Source organism: Moschus berezovskii, chromosome 15, assembly GCF_049115385.1.
Source record: "Moschus berezovskii isolate FMDL1 chromosome 15, NW_MosBer_1.0, whole genome shotgun sequence".
NCBI lineage: Eukaryota > Metazoa > Chordata > Mammalia > Artiodactyla > Moschidae > Moschus > Moschus berezovskii.
The window spans coordinates 22,739,093-22,757,944 of NC_142474.1; the positions used below are offsets into that span (position 1 = coordinate 22,739,093).

General features: G+C 46.5%; 1 protein-coding gene across 1 annotated transcript in view; it reads right to left on the reverse strand.

The window, feature by feature from the left end:
* Positions 1-18,852, reverse strand: part of HCK (HCK proto-oncogene, Src family tyrosine kinase) — a 48,313-nt gene that overhangs the window by 27,598 nt on the left and 1,863 nt on the right. The window contains exon 2 of the mRNA XM_055435324.2: positions 461-578. Within this exon, the coding sequence (XP_055291299.1) occupies positions 461-577 (117 nt within the window). The 5' untranslated portion in view covers position 578. The remainder of the gene's footprint in view (positions 1-460; positions 579-18,852) is intronic.

Genomic DNA, 18,852 nt, shown 5'->3' on the forward strand with positions numbered 1-18,852 from the left:
CCTGTGCTGGAGTTCCTGCCTCCATTGCTATTATATTCCCTCTAGTGTTGTTACTATTATTACTATCATTGTTATTACAGTTACCGCCATGAAACTGATGCTGTCATCATTACCGTCATTTCTTCAACTGCTCTTGTGACTAAGCTGCTCGTTCATTACCCTCGGCCCTGATTATGGTACTGGCCTGGTGGGAAGGCCGGCTATGCCCCCTGGGACCTGGTCGCCCAGGCTGAGGGGCCAAGGCCTGGGCAGTGGGACAAGAAGCAGTGACACCCTTGCCCCAGGTGTTTGGTGCTGATGTATCCTGGGGAGTCAGGGCGCTGCTGGTGACTGGTCAGCTCCATTTCACCCCAAACTCACCCTGCTCACCCTTGGGAGAACAGGGAACTGTGAGAGCAGTTTGCGGCAGCGTGGGGTAGCCCCGGATAGCCGCCAGTGTCCCCTTTCTTCCCCAACTCACCCGCTTGCCCGAGGACGTGGGATCCGGCACGTACACGGGGTTGTGTGGGTTGGTGTTGGGCTCGGTTTTTGAGACCTTGCCTCCGTTCCGGAGGAACTTGGACTTCACACACCCCATCCTGCGGCAGAGAGAAGGGAGATGAGCCCAGCTTGCTCTGATCCCCGCAAGGGGGAGTCTTTGATGCTGGGCTTGAGACCCCCTGTTGCCAGGCTGACTCCCCTCCCTGAGTCAGCCCCCCTACCACATCCTCACCTGCCAGAGCTCACTCTGCCCTTGTCATCTCCGGGCTTCCCCACACGCACCCACTTCTGCCATGCACCCACACAGAGCTGACAAGTCGTCAAAGTCAGGCTACCAAGGACCCCGGCGACAGGAAGTTTATTGAGAGAATAAATCGTGATGATCATTGAAATTCAACACCTCTGGGGTCAGAAAGCCTGAGCGGATACTTGGTCCCTCACCCCTGCCCCCACACTAACTGCTCACTTATCGCTCCCCCTGCTCCCTAGTTCTCAGTTCCTCATCAGCAAAATGGGGATAATAATGCAGCCTGCTCTCAGGGTGCTGGGAGGGTGAGAAAGTACGTGGGTGGGGAAATAGTCTAGAGTCAGACTCCGAGCAAACAGTAAGACTATACTCTCATCACATAATAAGTTAATATTTTATATTAAATGATAGAGATCAGGTCACATAATGTGGCTCAAACAATCAAGCCACCATACCCCTCATATCACTGTATAATTGCCTTCCAACAGCTTCCCTCCTTCTTCCCTCCCTCCCTCTTTTTCTTCCTTCCCTTCTTTCTCTCCTGGATTTATCTGGTCACTCATTCGTTCATTCGTTTACTGGGCAAACATGTACTGAGCACTTTTCTTCCTTTACATTTTTATTTTATGTATTTATTTTGGCCACACCACATGGCATATGGGATCTTAGTTCCCCAGTCAGGGACTGAACCCATGCCCCCTGCAGTGGAGGCGCGGGATCAAACCACCAGGGAATTCCCTACCGAGCACTTTGCTAAATCATGACTAAGGCAAGCAAGTTCACGCCCCTACTGGAGCTCACCCTGGAGACGGACGGGAGACACAGACAAAGATCAGGAAACACATAATTAACAGGATGAATTTAGTCAGTGAAACGTGAGGATGCTCAAACAGGATGTTGATAGGGAACAGCCACGCGGGGCCTCTTTAGACCGCGTGGTTGGGGAAGGCCTCTCTCAGGAGGTGATGTTGGACCTGGGCCCAACTGACACAAAGGAGTCAGCTCTGTAACACTCTAGGGAACAGTGTTCCAAGCGAGTGAGTGCAAGGCCCTGAGGCTGGGATGTGCTTGAAGAGAATCAAGCACTGAAAAGAAGCCAGTGTGGCTGGAGATCACGGCAGGAGGGAGCAGACAGCATATGACGAGGCTGCCCCGTCTCTACAGTGGTGGGGAATTTGGATCGCATTCTAAGGCTGATGGGAAACCAGGGCAAGTTTCACATAGAAGGAGGACAGGATTCAACCTACACTTTACATAACCCTGTCAGCTGTTCAGCTGCTCGGTGGAATATGGCCTTTAGAGAATAGGTCAGAAGTCCAGGCTCGAGAGGCTTGATGGTGGCCTGGGCTGGGGTGGTGGCTGCTGAGGGGGTAAGAAGCAGAAAGGGTCAGGGGACATTTTGGTATCCCTTGCATTATCAACTTACATATTTTGGAGGTAGAGCTGATAGAATTTGCTGATGGATTAATAAAATTTAAAGACACGTAAAACACATTGATCCATCAGAGTCAAAACTTCATCGTTAAAGTGGTAGAAACGTTTTATTCTTTTCTCAAAATGTGCACGTGTTTGCTGAGAAGTCACATAAGGAAGTAATTGTTTTCCTCATCTCTGCACAATTGCAATTTTCTTCTAAAGCAGTTATACTTATCTTGTTAAAATGAACATGTGTTTGTGGCTTAACAAAAAAACCCAAATTCCTTGGTTTATGGGAGTTATTTACTTATTTTTTAAAAAAAGATTCTTTTCATTTACAAGGATGTTTTTGTCTGTCCTGGTGGGAATTGGGAACAGTTTACCACCTTAAGACTTAAGTGGTTTCTGCTTCATTCTCCTTTTTCGAATAAAGTAAGGAACTGATCCAGACTCCTGGAGCGCTGGATCATTAATTTGAAAAATTATTGCAATTAATCACTGTTTTATAATGTACTCATATGAACTGAAAATGAGAACCAACACCTCTCTGGCTTGTGATAAATATGTATTACAGTTGTGGGAAATAAAACAGCTTATTGTGAGGTTTTGTATGACAAAAAAATCATATTCCATTTCATATATTTTGATTAAGTTAAGGATGATCTGGGAAGAGGATGGCTGTGGGAGGTAGGGCAGCTCCGTCCACCTCTCTGAGCATGTGTTTGGTATTCCTTACATCATCGACTTACATATTCAACGTGGCCACAGGGTCTGGGGGGGTAGGTCTCCTAACACATAACACATGATCCAGGGTGGTGTGAGCACAGAGTGAGTAGAGAAGTCTGGAGGCGTCTGCCACACAGTAAGTTCTGCAGAAGTGCTAATCATATCATTTCCATTTACTGGCAGATGTGGCCCTGCCCTGGGGGAAGACTGTTTGCAAGTCCTTTGGCCCTCAGGTTTAGAGATATCATAATACTTGAGAAGTTAACTTCTTAAAATAGGGAATTCCTGTTAGTTCAGTTTTTACACAATGAAGTGTTTTTTTTTAAGTGGTATATGGGCAAGAGTCAAATTTGCATAAAACATGATTTCCCCCTAAACCGAGAGAACCACTCCACTGCTTGGCCTGGAGTGGCCTCTGAAATGCTCATTTTCATGACCACTAGACACAGCAATGTAATGTGAGCCACATATATAGTTTAAAATTTTCCATAGCCGTGTTTTTTCAAGGTAAAAAGAAACAAGGGAATTAATTTTAAGATGTATTTACTTTTCCCAATATGTCAAAGTTATTACTGTGATAACATAAAATGATCAATGAGATACTTTACATTCTTTTTTTTTTGATGTTGAGTCTTCACATCTCAGTTTTACATGCACAGCACATCTCAGCTAGGACTTGCCATGTTTCATGTGCTCAAGAGCTGTCTGTGAGGACTTCCCTTGTGGTCCAGGTCCACAGTGGCTAAGACATTGTGCTCCCAATGCACGGGGGCCTTGGTTGGAATCCTGGCCAGGGAACTAGATCCCACATGCCACAACTGGAGATCTTCTCATGCTACCACGAAGATCCTGCATGCTGCAACTAAGGCCCGACCAAATAAATAAATAAATATTAAAAAGAGAGAGAGCTGTCTGTGGCTGAAGCTGCTCTACTCAACAGTGCAGATACAGAACATTGCCATCACAGCAGCACCCCCAGAGACTGGTCCTGCTTGTGTCCGTGTTCCTTGGTGCTCAGCTCAGCACCTTGCTGGCACACAGTAGGAGTGTAACACGTGGTCAGTGAGTAAATGTGTGCCCAGAGCCCATGCTTTCTGTAGTCAGTCCAAGGTAAAGGCATCTGGACCTGGCTCCTGCTCCAGCTGGGATGTAAAGACTGGACACACAGAATTACGTTCCCAAGGAGCTGTTGCTGCTGCTGCTGCTAAGTCACTTCAGTTGTGTCCGACTCTGTGTGACCCCATAGACGGAAGCCCACCAGGCTCCCCCATCCCTGGGATTCTCCAGGCAAGAACACTGGAGTGGGTTGCCATTTCCTTCTCCAATGTGTGTTAGGTATTGGCAAAGACAGTCAGAGCCATGCAAAGACTTCTAAAGTACTTGTTGAGTGAGAAAAACAACCTGCAAGATATATGTACTATCAAGCCATTTTGTCAATCTAATATATATCCAGGTTCTTCCACTAACATATATATGTTACTTTGTTCATAGTAAAAACAACCTGTGAATAACAATTGAGCAGCAGGATAATGAGTTGAATTTTGAAGAGAGGGAGGGATTTCAATAAAGATTTGGGGAAATTCTAGAATGTTTCATAGAAGCACTGTCTTTCAAAGAGAATTTGAGGGAGCTTATGAGATCAGATCAGTCTCTCAGTCGTGTCCGACTCTCCGCGACCCCATGAATCACAGCACGCCAGGCCTCCCTGTCCATCACCAACTCCCGGAGTACACTCAACCTCATGTCCACAGAGTCGGTGATGCCATCCAGCCATCTCATTCTCTGTCTTCCCCTTCTCCTCCCGCCCCCAACCTTTCCCAGCATCAGAGTCTTTTCCAGTGAGTCAACTCGTCGCATGAGGTGGCCAAAGTATTGCAGTTTCAGCTTTAGCATCAGTCCCTCCAATGAGCATCCAGGATTGATCTTTAGAATGGAGTAGTTGGATCTCCTTGCAGTATAAGGGACTCTCAAGAGTCTTCTCCAACACCACAGTTCAAAAGCATCTATTCTTCGGCGATCAGCCTTCTTCACAGTCCAACTCTCACATCCATACATGACCACGGGAAAAACCATTGCCTTGACTAGACGGACCTTTGTTGGCAAAGTAATGTCTCTGCTTTTTAATATACTATCAAGGTTGGTCATAACTTTCCTTCCAAGGAGCAAGCGTCTTTTAATTTCATGGCTGCAAACAGCATCTGCAGTGATTTTGGAGCCCAAAAAAACAAAGTCTGACACTGTTTCCACTGTTTTTCCATCGATTTCCCATGAAGTGATGGGACCAGATGCCATGATCTTTGTTTTCTGAATGTTGAGCTTCAAGCCAACCTTTTCACTCTCCTCTTTCACTTTCATCAAGAGGCTTCTGAGTTCCTCTTCACTTTCTGCCATAAGGGTAGTGTTATCTGCATATGGCTGGATGGCATCACCGACTCTGTGGACATGAGTTTGAGTGTACTCCGGGAGTTGGTGATGGACAGGGAGGCCTGGCGTGCTGTGATTCATGGGGTCGCGGAGAGTCGGACACGACTGAGCCACTGATCTGATCTGATCTGATGATAGTAAACCATGTACAGAGCACTTCAAGACTCAAAAAGGGTTCTGTTGCACCATTTGAAAAGAAAGATGATTGAATCAGAAGCCTGGGGTGCTACTGCTTCTGCCATTGGGTACTAGATTTATCTCAGAGCTTCCTACTAGCCAAGATAAAAACGGGAAATTGTACACTGTTAACATAAAACCCGGGAAGCATGGCAATTTACTGACAGAAACAAGTATATTTTGAGCACTAAATTCAAAAGAGAATTATTATGTGGATCCTCTTATAAAGGTCACCAAAGAACACAGGGGACAGTGGTTTGACAGCTGAGTCTGAAATATGTTGACAAGTGAAAGTCTCTCACTTTGTCAATATGTTGACAAAATGAAAAAAAGTCCAGTCATGGATGACTCTTTGTGATCCCATGGAATTCTCCCAGGGATCGAACCCAGGTCCCCAGGATCAGAGGCAGATTCTGTACCAGCTGAGCCACAAGGGAAACCCCTATATGTTGACAAGTGGTTCCCAAACGGGCTTCCCTGATAGCTCAGTGAAGAATCCACCTGCAATGCAGGAGACCCCAGTTCTATTCCTGGGTCAGGAGGATCCGCTGGAGAAGGGATAGGCTACCCACTCCAGTATTCTTGGGCTTCCCTTGTGGCTCAGCTGGTAAAGAATCTGCCTGGAATGTGGGAGACCTGGGTTCCATCCCTGGGTTGGGAAGATCCCCTCGAGAAGGGAAAGGCTACCCACTCCAGTATTCTGGCCTGGAGAATTCCATGGACTGCATAGTCCATGGGACCGCAAAGAGTCAGACAGGACTGAACGACTTTCACTTTTTCCCAAATAGATGATTCTGGTGTTTGGCTGGGTTTCAGAACCATGGGATGGGGTGGGTAAAGGGCGAGGGAAGAAATTTATATAACCCAGGGCCTCTCTGCGGAGAAGGCAATGGCAAGCCACTCCAGTACTCTTGCCTGGAAAATCCCATGGATGGAGGAGCCTGGTAGGCTGCAGTCCACGGAGTCGCTTGGGGTCGGACACGACTGAGTGACTTCACTTTCACTTTTTACTTTCACACATTGGAGAAGGAAATGGCAGCCCACTCCGGTGTTCTTGCCTGGAGAATCCCAGGGACGGGGGAGCCTGGTGGGCTTCTGTCTATGGGGTCACAAAGAGTCGGACACGACTGAAGTGATTTAGCAGCAGCAGCAGCAGCAGGGCCTCTCTGCAGGGTGGAGACCACAGAGTGGCTCAAAGTGAGTTAGAAATGTAACAGAGTGCCTGGCTACTTGGAGCATGACCAGCATGGAAACCAGTTCAGTTCAGTTCAGTCGCTCAGTCGTGTCCGACTCTCCGCGACCCCATGAACCACAGCACGCCAGGCCTCCCTGTCCATCACCAACTCCTGGAGTTCACTCAAACTCATGTCCACAGAGTCAGTGATGCCATCCAGCCATCTCATTCTCGGTCGTCCCCTTCTCCTCCCTCCCCCAACCTTTCCCAGCATCAGAGTCTTTTCCAGTGAGTCAACTCGTCGCATGAGGTGGCCAAAGTATTGCAGTTTCAGCTTTAGCATCAATCCTTCCAATGAACACCCAGGATCGATCTCCCTTAGAATGGACTGGTTGGATCTCCGTGCGGTAAAGGGACTCTCAAGAGTCTTCTCCAACACCACAGTTCAAAAGCATCAATTCTTCGGCGATCAGCTTTCTTCACAGTCCAACTCTCCCATCCATACATGACCACGGGAAAAACCATTGCCTTGACTAGACGGACCTTGGTTGGCAAAGTAATGTCTCTGCTTTTTAATATACTATCAAGGTTGGTCATAACTTTCCTTACAAGGAGTAAGCGTCTTTTAATTTCATGGCTGCAGTCAGCATCTGCAGTGATTTTGGAGCCCCCAAAATTAAAATCTGACACTGTTTCCACTGTTTTTCCATCTATTTCCCATGAAGTGATGGGACCAGATGCCATGATTTTTGTTTTCTGAATGTTGAGCTTCAAGCCAACCTTTTCACTCTCCTCTTTCACTTTCATCAAGAGGCTTTTGAGTTCCTCTTCACTTTCTGCCATAAGGGTAGTGTCATCTGCATATCTGAGGTTATTGATATTTCTCCCAGAAATCTTGATTCCAGCTTGTGCTTCTTCCAGCCCAGCCTTCCTCATGATGTACTCTGCATATAAGTTAAATAAGCAAGGTGACAATATACAGCCTTGACGCACTCCTTTTCCTATTTGGAACCAGTAGGTTGTTCCATGTACAGTTCTGACTGTTGCTTCCTGACCTGCATACAGGTTTCTCAAGAGGCAGGTCAGGTGGTCTGGTATTCCCATCTCTTTCAGAATGTTCCACAGTTTATTGTGATCCACACAGTCAAAGGCTTTGGCATAGTCAATGAAGCAGAAATAGATGTTTTTCTGGAACTTTCTTGCTTTCTCCATGATCCAGTGGATGTTGGCAATTTGATCTCTGGTGCCTCTGCCTTTTCTAAAACCTGCTTGAACATCTGGGAGTTCACGGTTCACATATTGCTGAAGCCTGGCTTGGAGAATTTTGAGCATGACTTTACTAGCGTGTGAGATGAGTGCAATTGTGCGGTAGTTTGAGCATTCTTTGGCATTGCCTTTCTTTGGGATTGGAATGAAGACTGACCTTTTCCAGTCCTGTGGCCACTGCTGAGTTTTCCAAATTTGCTGGCATATTGAGTGCAGCACTTTCATAGCATCATCTTTCAAGAGTTGAAATAGCTCAACTGGAATTCCATCACCTCCACTAGCTTTGTTTGTAGTGATGCTTTCTAAGGCCCACTTGACTTCACATTCCAAGATGTCTGGCTCTAGGTCAGTGATCACGTTATCGTGACTATCTTGGTCATGAATATCTTTTTTGTACAGTTCTTCTGTGTATTCTTGCCACCTCTTCTTAATATCTTCTGCTTCTGTTAGGTCCCTACCATTTCTATCCTTTTTCGAGCCCATCTTTGCATGAAATGTTCCCTTGGAATCTCTAATTTTCTTGAAGAGATCTCTTGTTTTTCCTATTCTGTTGTTTTCCTCTATTTCTTTGCATTGATCGCTGAGGAAGGCTTTCTTATCTCTCCTTGCTATTCTTTGGAACTCTGCATTCAGATGCTTATATCTTTCCTTTTCTCCTTTGCTTTTCGCTTCTCTTCTTTTCACAGCTATTTGTAAGGCCTCCTCAGACAGCCATTTTACTTTTTTGCATTTCTTTTCCATGTGGATGGTCTTCGTCCCTGTCTCCTGTACAATGTCACGAACCTCCGTCCAGAGTTCATCAGGCACTCTATCTATCAGATCTAGTCCCTTAAATCTATTTCTCACTTCCACTGTATAATCATAAGGGATTTGATTGAGGTCATATCTGAATGGTCTAGTGGTAGCATCATCATATTTGAGCTGTTAGAAATGAGGAACCTCAGGCCCCACCTCCCAAATCAGAATGTACGTTTTTATGAGGTCCAGGTGATTTGTGTGATCATTCCAGTTGAGAATGGGGCATGGTGAATATCTTTTGCTCTTGCTTCCTCAGCTGCTGCTGCTGCTGCTGCTGCTAAGTTGCTTCAGTCATGTCGCTATGCAATCCCATAGATGGCAGCCCACCAGGCTCCCCCGTCTCTGGGATCCTCCAGGCAAGAACATTGGAGTGGGTTGCCATTTCCTTCTCCAATGCATGAAAGTGAAAAGTGAAACTGAAGCCGCTCAGTTGTGTCCAACTCTTCGCAACCCCATTGACTGCAGCCTACCAGGCTCCTCCATCCATGGGATTTTCCAGGCAAGAGTACTGGAGTGGCTTGCCATTGCCTTCTCCATGCTTCCTCAGCATCCATCCCTTCTCTGATAACTGTGCCTGGATATTCCTTAGGAACTCAGCCTTCAGTGGGGCTTCTGGGGAGCTAACCCCTCCCTTGTCTTCAGGGATTGACAACTTGATACAGGACCAGCCCATTAGGGAATTCCCTGTCTTACTGACAACCAATGGTGGTTGGTTCAGTTATAGGTATGTATGTGATTCTGTCTGAGGCAGTCTGCCCTGGGGTTTTGCTGGGAAAATTAGGGAAAAGGCACTCTCTTTCTACAAGTATTGGGTGTGAATGTGGACATGGCTGTTGATGTGGACACAGGTATAGATGGAGGTACAGATGTGGATGTATGTGGCCTTGGATAGGAAAATGGATGGAGATGTAGGTATAGATGTGAGTATAGATGTAGGTGTCAACGTAGAAAACTGGAGCTCTTGGGAGCCATTCTGACATCATGAAAGGAGGGACTGCCTTAGAGGGAAGCCATCACAGAGGACAGCAGAGCTGAGCAGCAGGGACAAAGTGATTCCTGAAGACATGTTTGAACACCTGGATCCAGCTATGCCTAAAACTTTTCAACCTCAGAATTTTTCAAATTCACGAGCAAGTAAATTCTCAATTTTGCCTAAGCCAGTTTGAGTTGGATTTCTGCCACTTGTACCCAAAGAGTCCTCACCGACTCTTGACTATTCCAGGCAACACTCTGAATTGAATGAACTAGGGTTTCTGGGGATGAAGGCATAGAATCTGCATTTCAAACCATTCTTTAGGAGAGTCTTATCACACTGAAATTTGAGACCCACCAATGTAGTGGAAGGCAGGCCAAGCTTGGGGTCTGAATACTTGGCTTTGGATCCCAGTTCTTCAACTGACTGTTGTGTGACCTTGAGTAAGGCTCTTGCCCTCTCTGAGCCTCATCCCCCTCCCCGCCCCGCCCCTTTATAACATGAGGCACTTGCTTCTCAGGCTTGGCCTGAGGTCCTGTGGGACAGGGATTTGAAAGGCTCTTTGAAATTTCTGAAAACACATGTTTCTTGTCTAATCTGACTCAAAACCAGGCTCTGAGAGCAGAAGTGGCTTGCCTGGCCCCACATTAGCTTAGAACAGCTGATCAACAGCAAAGACACTTCCTCAACTCACTGCTGAAACCCCTGGAACCTGAAACCAGCTCCCTGTCCCCTCAGCTTCTGCAGGCACTGCATGGAAGGGAAACAAGAAAGTTCAACTTGCTTGGCCTGACTGCTTCCCACGGTCACTGTGCTGGCCACGGAGGCCTCAGAGACTTCTCCTGAACTCTCAGAACCCTGCCTGAGCATCCTGTGGAGTGGGTGGCAGGTGGTTTCCTAGGAGTTTTTGGCTCAAGCAGTGACTTCTGAGGGCCGGGGGCAAGGAGCCCTGGAGTTTAGTCCCACCTCTGCTGCAAACTCACTTTGTGACCTTAGGCAAGTCCCAGCCTTTCTCTGGGCCTCAGTTTCCCTAAATATGAGATGAGATGTCGGGTGATTAGTTCTCCGAAGGGGACAGCTATAGTTCTTTCTTGTGTAGCAGCTACTCCTCCTCCTTCTGACAATAGCTCCTCAATTTTCTTTGGGAACCACCCCTCTCCAATCCTCAATTCCTGGACTGTGGCAGAGCTGACTTCAACCTCTGGCTGTAGGAATGGGTCTGTGACGAAGTCTGGCCAATCAGACTTGTAATAATAGAAGCAGAGATGGGCATGTGACTCAGTTCTGGCCAATGAGAATCACCCATTTGGCTGGGAAAATGGGTGTTGCAAAGCAGAGCCTAGTAATGAAGAAATACAGATTCTTCAACTTTGCATAAAGCAGATATGCTCATGGACTTTTCAATATCCTTCTTTTTCTGCTTGAGCCAGTCTGAGTTGGATTTCTGTGCCTTTGAACCTCAAAGAGGCCTGCTGAGTGCAAAGGAAATTCTTACAAAGGATTGCAATTCATACTCAGGTGTAGATGGCTTACGGCAAAGATTGCCTTAATAGGAAGTTTTGATAGAAGAAAGTAAAGAGGGTACTAGACCCATTAGAGTGGGTGGGGGTGTATGGAGTATGAAGCTGGTGGCACTAAAGCCATGCCTAGAAAGGGCCTGACATGGATTAGGGTGTCCATATACATGAACCCATCTGTCAGATGGGGAAATGGAGGCCCACAGCAGAGAGGATCCCTAGGTGGTCAGTGGCAGGTAGAGCAAGAACCCAGCTCTCCTACCTCCTATTCTCCACTGGATCAGCCTCAGGGAAAGTGGGAGGAGAGGGGTTGAGTAACCCAAACAGGAAGTTCAGGAAAGCAGACCGCCAGGGGCCCAAGGCTCAAGATTGTCCATTTAGAGGAAATTTCCCTTCTCAGAATAGCTCAACCATGGGGACAGGGGGACAAACCTGCCACTGTCAGGGACCAAGTCCCTGAAGAGTTTTCAGGAACACAGAGCTCCCTCTCCTTGGGTTCTTTGACTCTTCTGAATGAACCAGCCGAACCTCCAAGTCGCTGCTATCCATAATGGACATTAGGGGTCACCTCTGACCCTCCATCTCTTCCCTTTTCCGACTGTCAGCTTCTTTCTGATCAAGAGCTCCAAACTTTGATTTTGCAAATACCCAGAGAGGGTGGGTGTCATGCCCTGGTTTACGCAACAGCAAGTGACCGAGCAACATAGGAAAGAGGAAATCAGGTCTTTGGTCATTTGCCTGACTCAGGCAGAAGGTTGACTCTGAGATGTATTGTTCCAACCACTTGCTCCAAACAAGGAGTAAATTTTTAGTGTGTCCAATGTTACCTCTGGGTCACCTGATCAACTCCAGAACTCAAGGGCACTTGTAAGCCTCCTTAGAATACTTTTATCTTTAAGGTAGGCAGAGGGTAGGGAAGTTTGGAAAAATATGGGTTCCAGAGGATCCTCTGGAGAAGGGCATGGAAACCCACTCCAGTACTCTTGCCTGGAGAATTCCATGGACAGAGGAGCCTGGTAGGCTACAGTTCATGGGATTGCAAAGAGTTGGACATGACTGAGCAACTAACACTTGAAGCCAGAAAGAGCTGGGTTTGAATGCCCTTTCTGCCTCTTACAGACAAGTGAACTTTTTAAAATATAAGTCAGATCACGTCCCTCCTTTGCTCAAAATATCCCGGGACTGCCATCTCACTTGGAGTAAGAGTCCAAGTCCCCTCTGTGGCTGGCAAGGCTCCATGACCTGGGGTCCCCTCAACCTCACAGTCCTGTCTCCTCCAGCCCTCCCTTGAATTTTTTCATTTCAGCCACACTAGCCTCTTGCTATTCCTCAACACACCAACCATGTTTCTACCTCAGGGCCATTGCACAGGCTGCTTTCTGGAACATTCATCACCCAGAAAGCCTCTTTCTCTTCATCCAGGTCTTCTTACAGATCTCACTTTCTCAGCAGGGTCTTCTCTTATCACCCTGGCTAAGATAGGAGCACTGTCCCCAACTCCTATCACTTTCTGGCCCCTTCCCACTTCATGGCTTTATCCACCATCTAATGTGGTGACCACAAGGATGAGCCTCTAAGATCTCCACATGCAGAGAGCAGAATTGACCAGTGGCCCCAGCTGTCGTGCTGTGAAGACCATCACTGTTGCCTTGGGTTGCTCCCACCCAGTGACTGAGAGTGGCAGGGGTACCAAGGCAGGACCATGCCAGAGGGACCTCTGATGGAACCTCCTTGACAGCCTTGCCAACAGTTCCTTAGACCTGCCCTGCAGTTTAAGACATTTCTACCCTCCTTTCCTTGCTTCTTCCCTTCCTTCCTCTCTCCGTCTTTCATTTGGAGTCAGACATGCCTTGCTAGTAGTCATGTATGGATGTGAGAGCTGGACCATAAAGAAGGCAAACCCCAAAGAATTGATGCTTTTGAACTGTGGTGTTGGAGAAGACCCTCGAGAATCCCTTGGACAGCAAGGAGATCAAACCAGTCAATCCTAAAGAAAATCAACACTGAATATTCACTGGAAGGACTGATGCTGAAGCTCCAATACTTTGGCCACCTGATGTGAAGAGCTGACTCACTGGAAAAGACCCTTATGCTGGGAAAGATTGAAAACAAAAGGAGAAGAGCACAGCAGAGGATGAGATGGTTGGATAGCATCAGCAGCACAATGGACATGAGTTTGAGCAAACTCCAGGTGACAGTGGAGAACAGGGAAGCCTGGCTTGCTGCAGTCCATGGGGTCACAAAGAGTCAGACACGACTGAGCGACTGAACAACAGTGCCTTACTGTCTTCTCTGATGCCTCTCCTAACCTCTCCTCGCTTCTTCTACAGGCATTCCCTCTAATCAGTTTCTGAGAGTCACCTTCTCCAAGGACTTGACAAACTGAATGAAATGCCCTTAGCTGCCAGGGTGCCCTAGATTTCTCCTTTTAAACAATAGTCACAAATGTGTGTTTAAACCGAGAAGGACTGTCCATGTTTGTTTATCTTTGCTTGAAGAGGAACAAAGTCTTTCCTTGATTGGAGCTGAATGAAGGTGACCGCCTTCCAAAAGGACGTGGTGGCCAGTTCGCCCAAGGGATAATTTTTCACTTCAATCTCCCACCGTGCTCCAAGGTCAGCTGCCCCCAAATCTGACCCCCTCAAATGGAAACTTCAAAGTTTCCATCGCATGCTCTGACCCTTTTATACTTGACAGAGCCAATTCTTTTCTGTTTTGGAGGGTATGCATTTTTGTTTTAAAATTACCTTTCATCACCGAGTAAAACACTACATCGTCCTTGTTAAAAATGAAAACAATAAAGTTAAATCTAAGGCACTTTTGGAATAAGGCCTGTAAGGTACCCTTTCCAGGCCCTCCATGGCCACCCCTCCACTTACCACCCCTGCCCAGGTAGCCTCTTCTTGTGTATTTGCATATTATATTAAAGCAGATATGTCAGTGCCCCACCCCCTTGCTCAGCTGTTCACCTTTCTGAACACTTGCTGGATGTCCAACTGCCAGGACCTGCATCTCTTCACCTAGGAGATTTCTCTGTGGTCCTTGGCGCCTGCTCTGCCCATGAGCCTGGTAAGTGGAAGTGCTAGAGGATTGTCAGCCACGGGAGCCGACCTTATCCCCATTAGCTGTGACTGACAGGATCAGGCAGATAAGTATCCCAGTTCCTCTGCCTCTTGAGCTGACTCAGCGACTCCCAGCACTCCCAGTAGAACTGAGCTCCAGATGCTGACAATGGGACTGACTTGATCACATCTTTATTGTCTGCTGACCTGGGTTCCCCACTCCAGTACTCTTGCCTGGAAAATCCCAGGGACGGGGGAGCCTGGTAGGCTGCCGTCTATGGGGTCGCTAAGAGTTGGACACGCCTGAGCGACTTCACTTTCACTTTTCACTTTCATGCATTGGAGAAGGAAATGGCCACCCACTCCAGTGTTCTTGCCTGGAGAATCCCAGGGACAGGGAGCCAGGTGGGCTGCCGTCTATGGGGTCGCACAGACTCGGACACAACTGAAGCGACTTAGCAGCAGCAGGAGCAGACCTGGGTTTGATCCCTGGGTTGGGAAGATCCCCTGGAGAAGGGAAGGGCTACCCACTCCAGTATTCTGGCCTGGAGAATTCCATGAACTGTATAGTCCATAGGGTTGCAAAGAGTCAGATAGGACTGAGTAATTTTCACTTCTCTTCTCTGTCTTGCTTCCCCCCTCTCCTACAGGGTTTTCTGGGATTGAATCCCAAATAAACTAAACAGTGAGTGCATTTGACATGTCTTCTAGGGTCCGCTTCTGGGGAAACTCAGGCTGACGCATATACACTCATAGAAAATATGGAGTATCACTTTTGTGTGTGTGTGAACATACAAGGAATACCGTTTTGCATGAGTCGTGAGGCAGTAGTCATCTTATCCTCATTTTTTAGATGAGGAAATTGAGACTCAGGGAGTGAAAGAATTTGTCTGGTGCATCACAACTTGTTGATGTTGGCACTCAAACTCAGGCCTCCCGTGCGCTGTGTGCATGCATGTGTAGCTTTGGTCGTGACCGACTCTTTGTAACGCTATAGGACTATAGCTCACCAGGCTCCTCTGTCCATGGGATTCTCCAGGCAAGAAGACTGGAGTGGGTGGCCATTTCCTTCTCCAGTGCTGTATGGTTCTTCATTTCTCTGGAAGAGTTGAGGGAGGGTCTCCTATTCTCTAGGCTGCACCTAAGTCTCCTGGACCAAAGGATTTCATGGTGATGGTAGGTGCTCAGGTAGGTGTCATAGGTCAGGATGAGGACAGTCACAAGGCCAAGTGCAGGGCAGGGCCACCCAGAGGGTGCAGCCTGTGTGGCCACAGCCACTGGCCAAGAACAGGACACATTTTACATTCAAGCAAGGGTTTCTTCTGTGTCGTTACCCATGCCTCTGGAATTACACACTAAAACTCCCAGTACTGAGGTAGAGGAAACTGGAGAAATAGTATGCGGTATCAAACCGCTGTGGTGGGGGTGGCTTAGAAAGACAGAGGCTAAGACACTGTACCATTAACTTACTCTGTAACTTTGGGAAAGTTACTTACCCTCACTGGGCCTGACATTTCTTTTCTATAAAAATGGAGGCCTTGTCATGATTTTAGGACTGGGTTTGAAAACTCAAGTAAGCTATAGGGGCCCACAGGGCTATCCACATGGGGCAGGTAGTCCAGACAAGGGTGCTGCAAACTGGACAGTTCGGGGGCAGTCTACAGGGCAGCCCCACTCAGCATCACCCACGCCACGATGAGTGAATAGCAGCAGAGCACAGGAGACCAAGGTTCTAGTCCTAGATCTTTTAGCTGTTCAAGAGAAGACAGAAATTCAGATTTCTATGAGGTCTCTTGACTTTAAATATTAGCGCATATTTAAGAAGAATCATTGTGTAAAGCTGGAGAAGGCAATGGCACCCCACTCCAGTACTCTTGTCTGGAGAATCCCATGGACGGAGGAGCCTGGTAGGCTGCAGTCCATGGGATCGTGAAGAGTAGGACACAACTGAGCTACTTCACTTTCACTTTTCACTTTCATGCATTGGAGAAGGAAATGGCAACCCACTCCAGTGTTCTTGCCTGGAGAATCCCAGGGACGGGGGAGCCTGGTGGGCTGCCGTCTATGGGGTCGCACAGAATCGGACACGACTGAAGTGATTTAGCAGCAGCAGCAGCAGCATTGTGTGAAGCCAACTGAAACATACACATTTGCTGAAATATCTCAGGCAAAAGAGGGGAGGGAGTGTTCAACACCCCTCAATTCTGTATTTTTGAGGCCCTACTATGTCTCAGGTGCCAGGGGGTAGAATACAGTAGTTTTGGAGACAGACATGTCTGTGCCTTCATGGAACTTACTTTCTAAAAGAGTTTAAAGTCCAAGCCCTGACCAGTCCTCTGAATACAGACAACTCTCTCCTCACCCTCTGGGGTAAGAGGCCCCCAGAGAGCAGCCTGGTTGGGGTGAGATTGAGACTCATGCTTAATGAATAATGGTTTTAATAATAATTTTTGAAAAGGGAAATAGCAAGTGTTGACCACAGGGTGGAGAAACTGGAACTCTTGTACATTGCTGGTGGGACTGTAAAGTAGTGGAATATAATTTGGTGATTCTTCAAAAGTTAAACATGGAGTTACTATATGAACCAGAAATTCTACTCCTAAGTATGTACCCAAGGGAACTGAAAACAGGTGCTCAAATATATGTACATGCATGCTTATAGCATCACCATTCACAGCAGTCAAACGGTGGAAACAACCTGAATTTCCAGCTACAGATGAGTGGATAAACAAATCATAGAATATACATACAAAGAAATACTATTCAGCCATAAAAGGAATTAAATGTGTCAGTATTTAATGTGGATGAACCTTGAAAGAAGCCAGTCACAAAAGGTCACATATTATGCAATTCCATTTATATGAAACATCCAGAATAAATTAATCCATTCATACAAAATGCAGGTTGGTGGCTGCCAAAGGCTGAGGGGTAGGAGGAAGGGGAATAACTGACTATGGCCTTTCCTTCTGGGATGATGAAAATGTTTTCTAACTACACAGAGGTGCTGGTCACACAACCCTGTGAATGTACTGAATGCCCCACTGCACTGTTCACTTAAAAACGGTTCATTTTATAATGTTATATGAATTTCACCTTAAAAAGTTTTAAAAATTGAAGACTATGGACTTCCTTGGCCGCCCAGTGGTTAAAACTTCATTTTGCAATGCAGGGGGTGTGGGTTTGCGAAGCTAAGATCCACATGCCTCGCTGCCAAAAAACCAAAACACAAAACAGAAGCAATACTGTAACAAATTTAATAAAGACTTTAAAAATGGTCCACATCAAAATTTTTTTTAAAAAATTGCAAGCTACGTAAAAGTGCTTTGCTAGCATGGTTAAAACAAATTATAGTGCCTCCAAACAGTGGAATATTACTCAGTCATTAAAAATTTGAGGATGTTTTAATGACATGGAAAAATGCTTGCAACGTAATACTAAGCAAATAAGTGGGATAAAAATTGTATATGCAGCATTTTACTAATTATGTTAAATAAAATGTGCACAGAAAAGAAGTCTATAAAAATAAACTAAAACATTTGCTACCCATTTTTTTTTAAAGAGTCATGCTTCTGGGAATTTCCCGGCTATCTGTTGGTTAGGACTCCACGCTTTCACTGCTGAGGGCCCAGGTTCAATACCTGGTTGGGGGACTAAGATTGCTCAGGCTGTGAGGGGAGGCAAAAAGAAAACCAAAAAAACTGAAAAGCGAAACAAAACAAAAAAGATGAATGCTCCTATTGTTGGAGCATATACTAAGTGTCAGGTGTAGTGAATAAGGCAGAGGAGAATCTTTGCCCTCCTGCAGAGAACAGGTGACAGTGGCCCTGGATCTAGAGGGAGCTGGAAGGTCAGCAGAGCCAATTCTTTCTTCTCTCTTTTCTGCCCCAGACCCCCTGGGTGACATTTCCACACCTCAGTCCTCCTCATACACAAAGGCTGCCCCTTGGGAGAGTTACTCAGCCTCTCGGTGTTTCCCCCTAGAAACACCTGTACATGAGCCCAAGACCACACATCCAGGCTGGCCCCAGCCGTGTTGTTTGTTGTCATGAAGCCCTGGATCAACTTGAATGTTCAACATCGGGGGGAATGAGAAGTAAGGCAGGACGGTACCCTCCTGGAATCCTCCACTTAGAAAGAATAAGCTAGAACTGTGTATCCTATTCTGGCTAAATTCTGACAATAATGATAACTAGACAGGGGAAAATGAAACTGCCGCATAATCTCACAGTTAGACAGCATTTATGTAGATCTTTAAAACACGAAAGACAATTTTATGTATTGTTTATGCACCCACATATATATGTAATACATTTTTAAAGGCACAGACAGGAAGAGCTATAATTCATGACAGAAATTGTCTCTGGGGAGGGAGAGAAACAGAACTAAGATGGATACGGGGTGGGGAGGCATCAATGTTATCTGTTACTTTTAGTAATTTTATTTTTCAAAAAAATGTTACAAAATGCAAAAATTTGTTAATTCTGGGTGGTGGGTTCCTGGGATATTTAGTATATTACTCTCTTCGCTTTTCTGTATTTAACGCTCCCCCCCCAAAAAAAAACAGGATAGTGCAGAGAAAGCAATGATGAGAA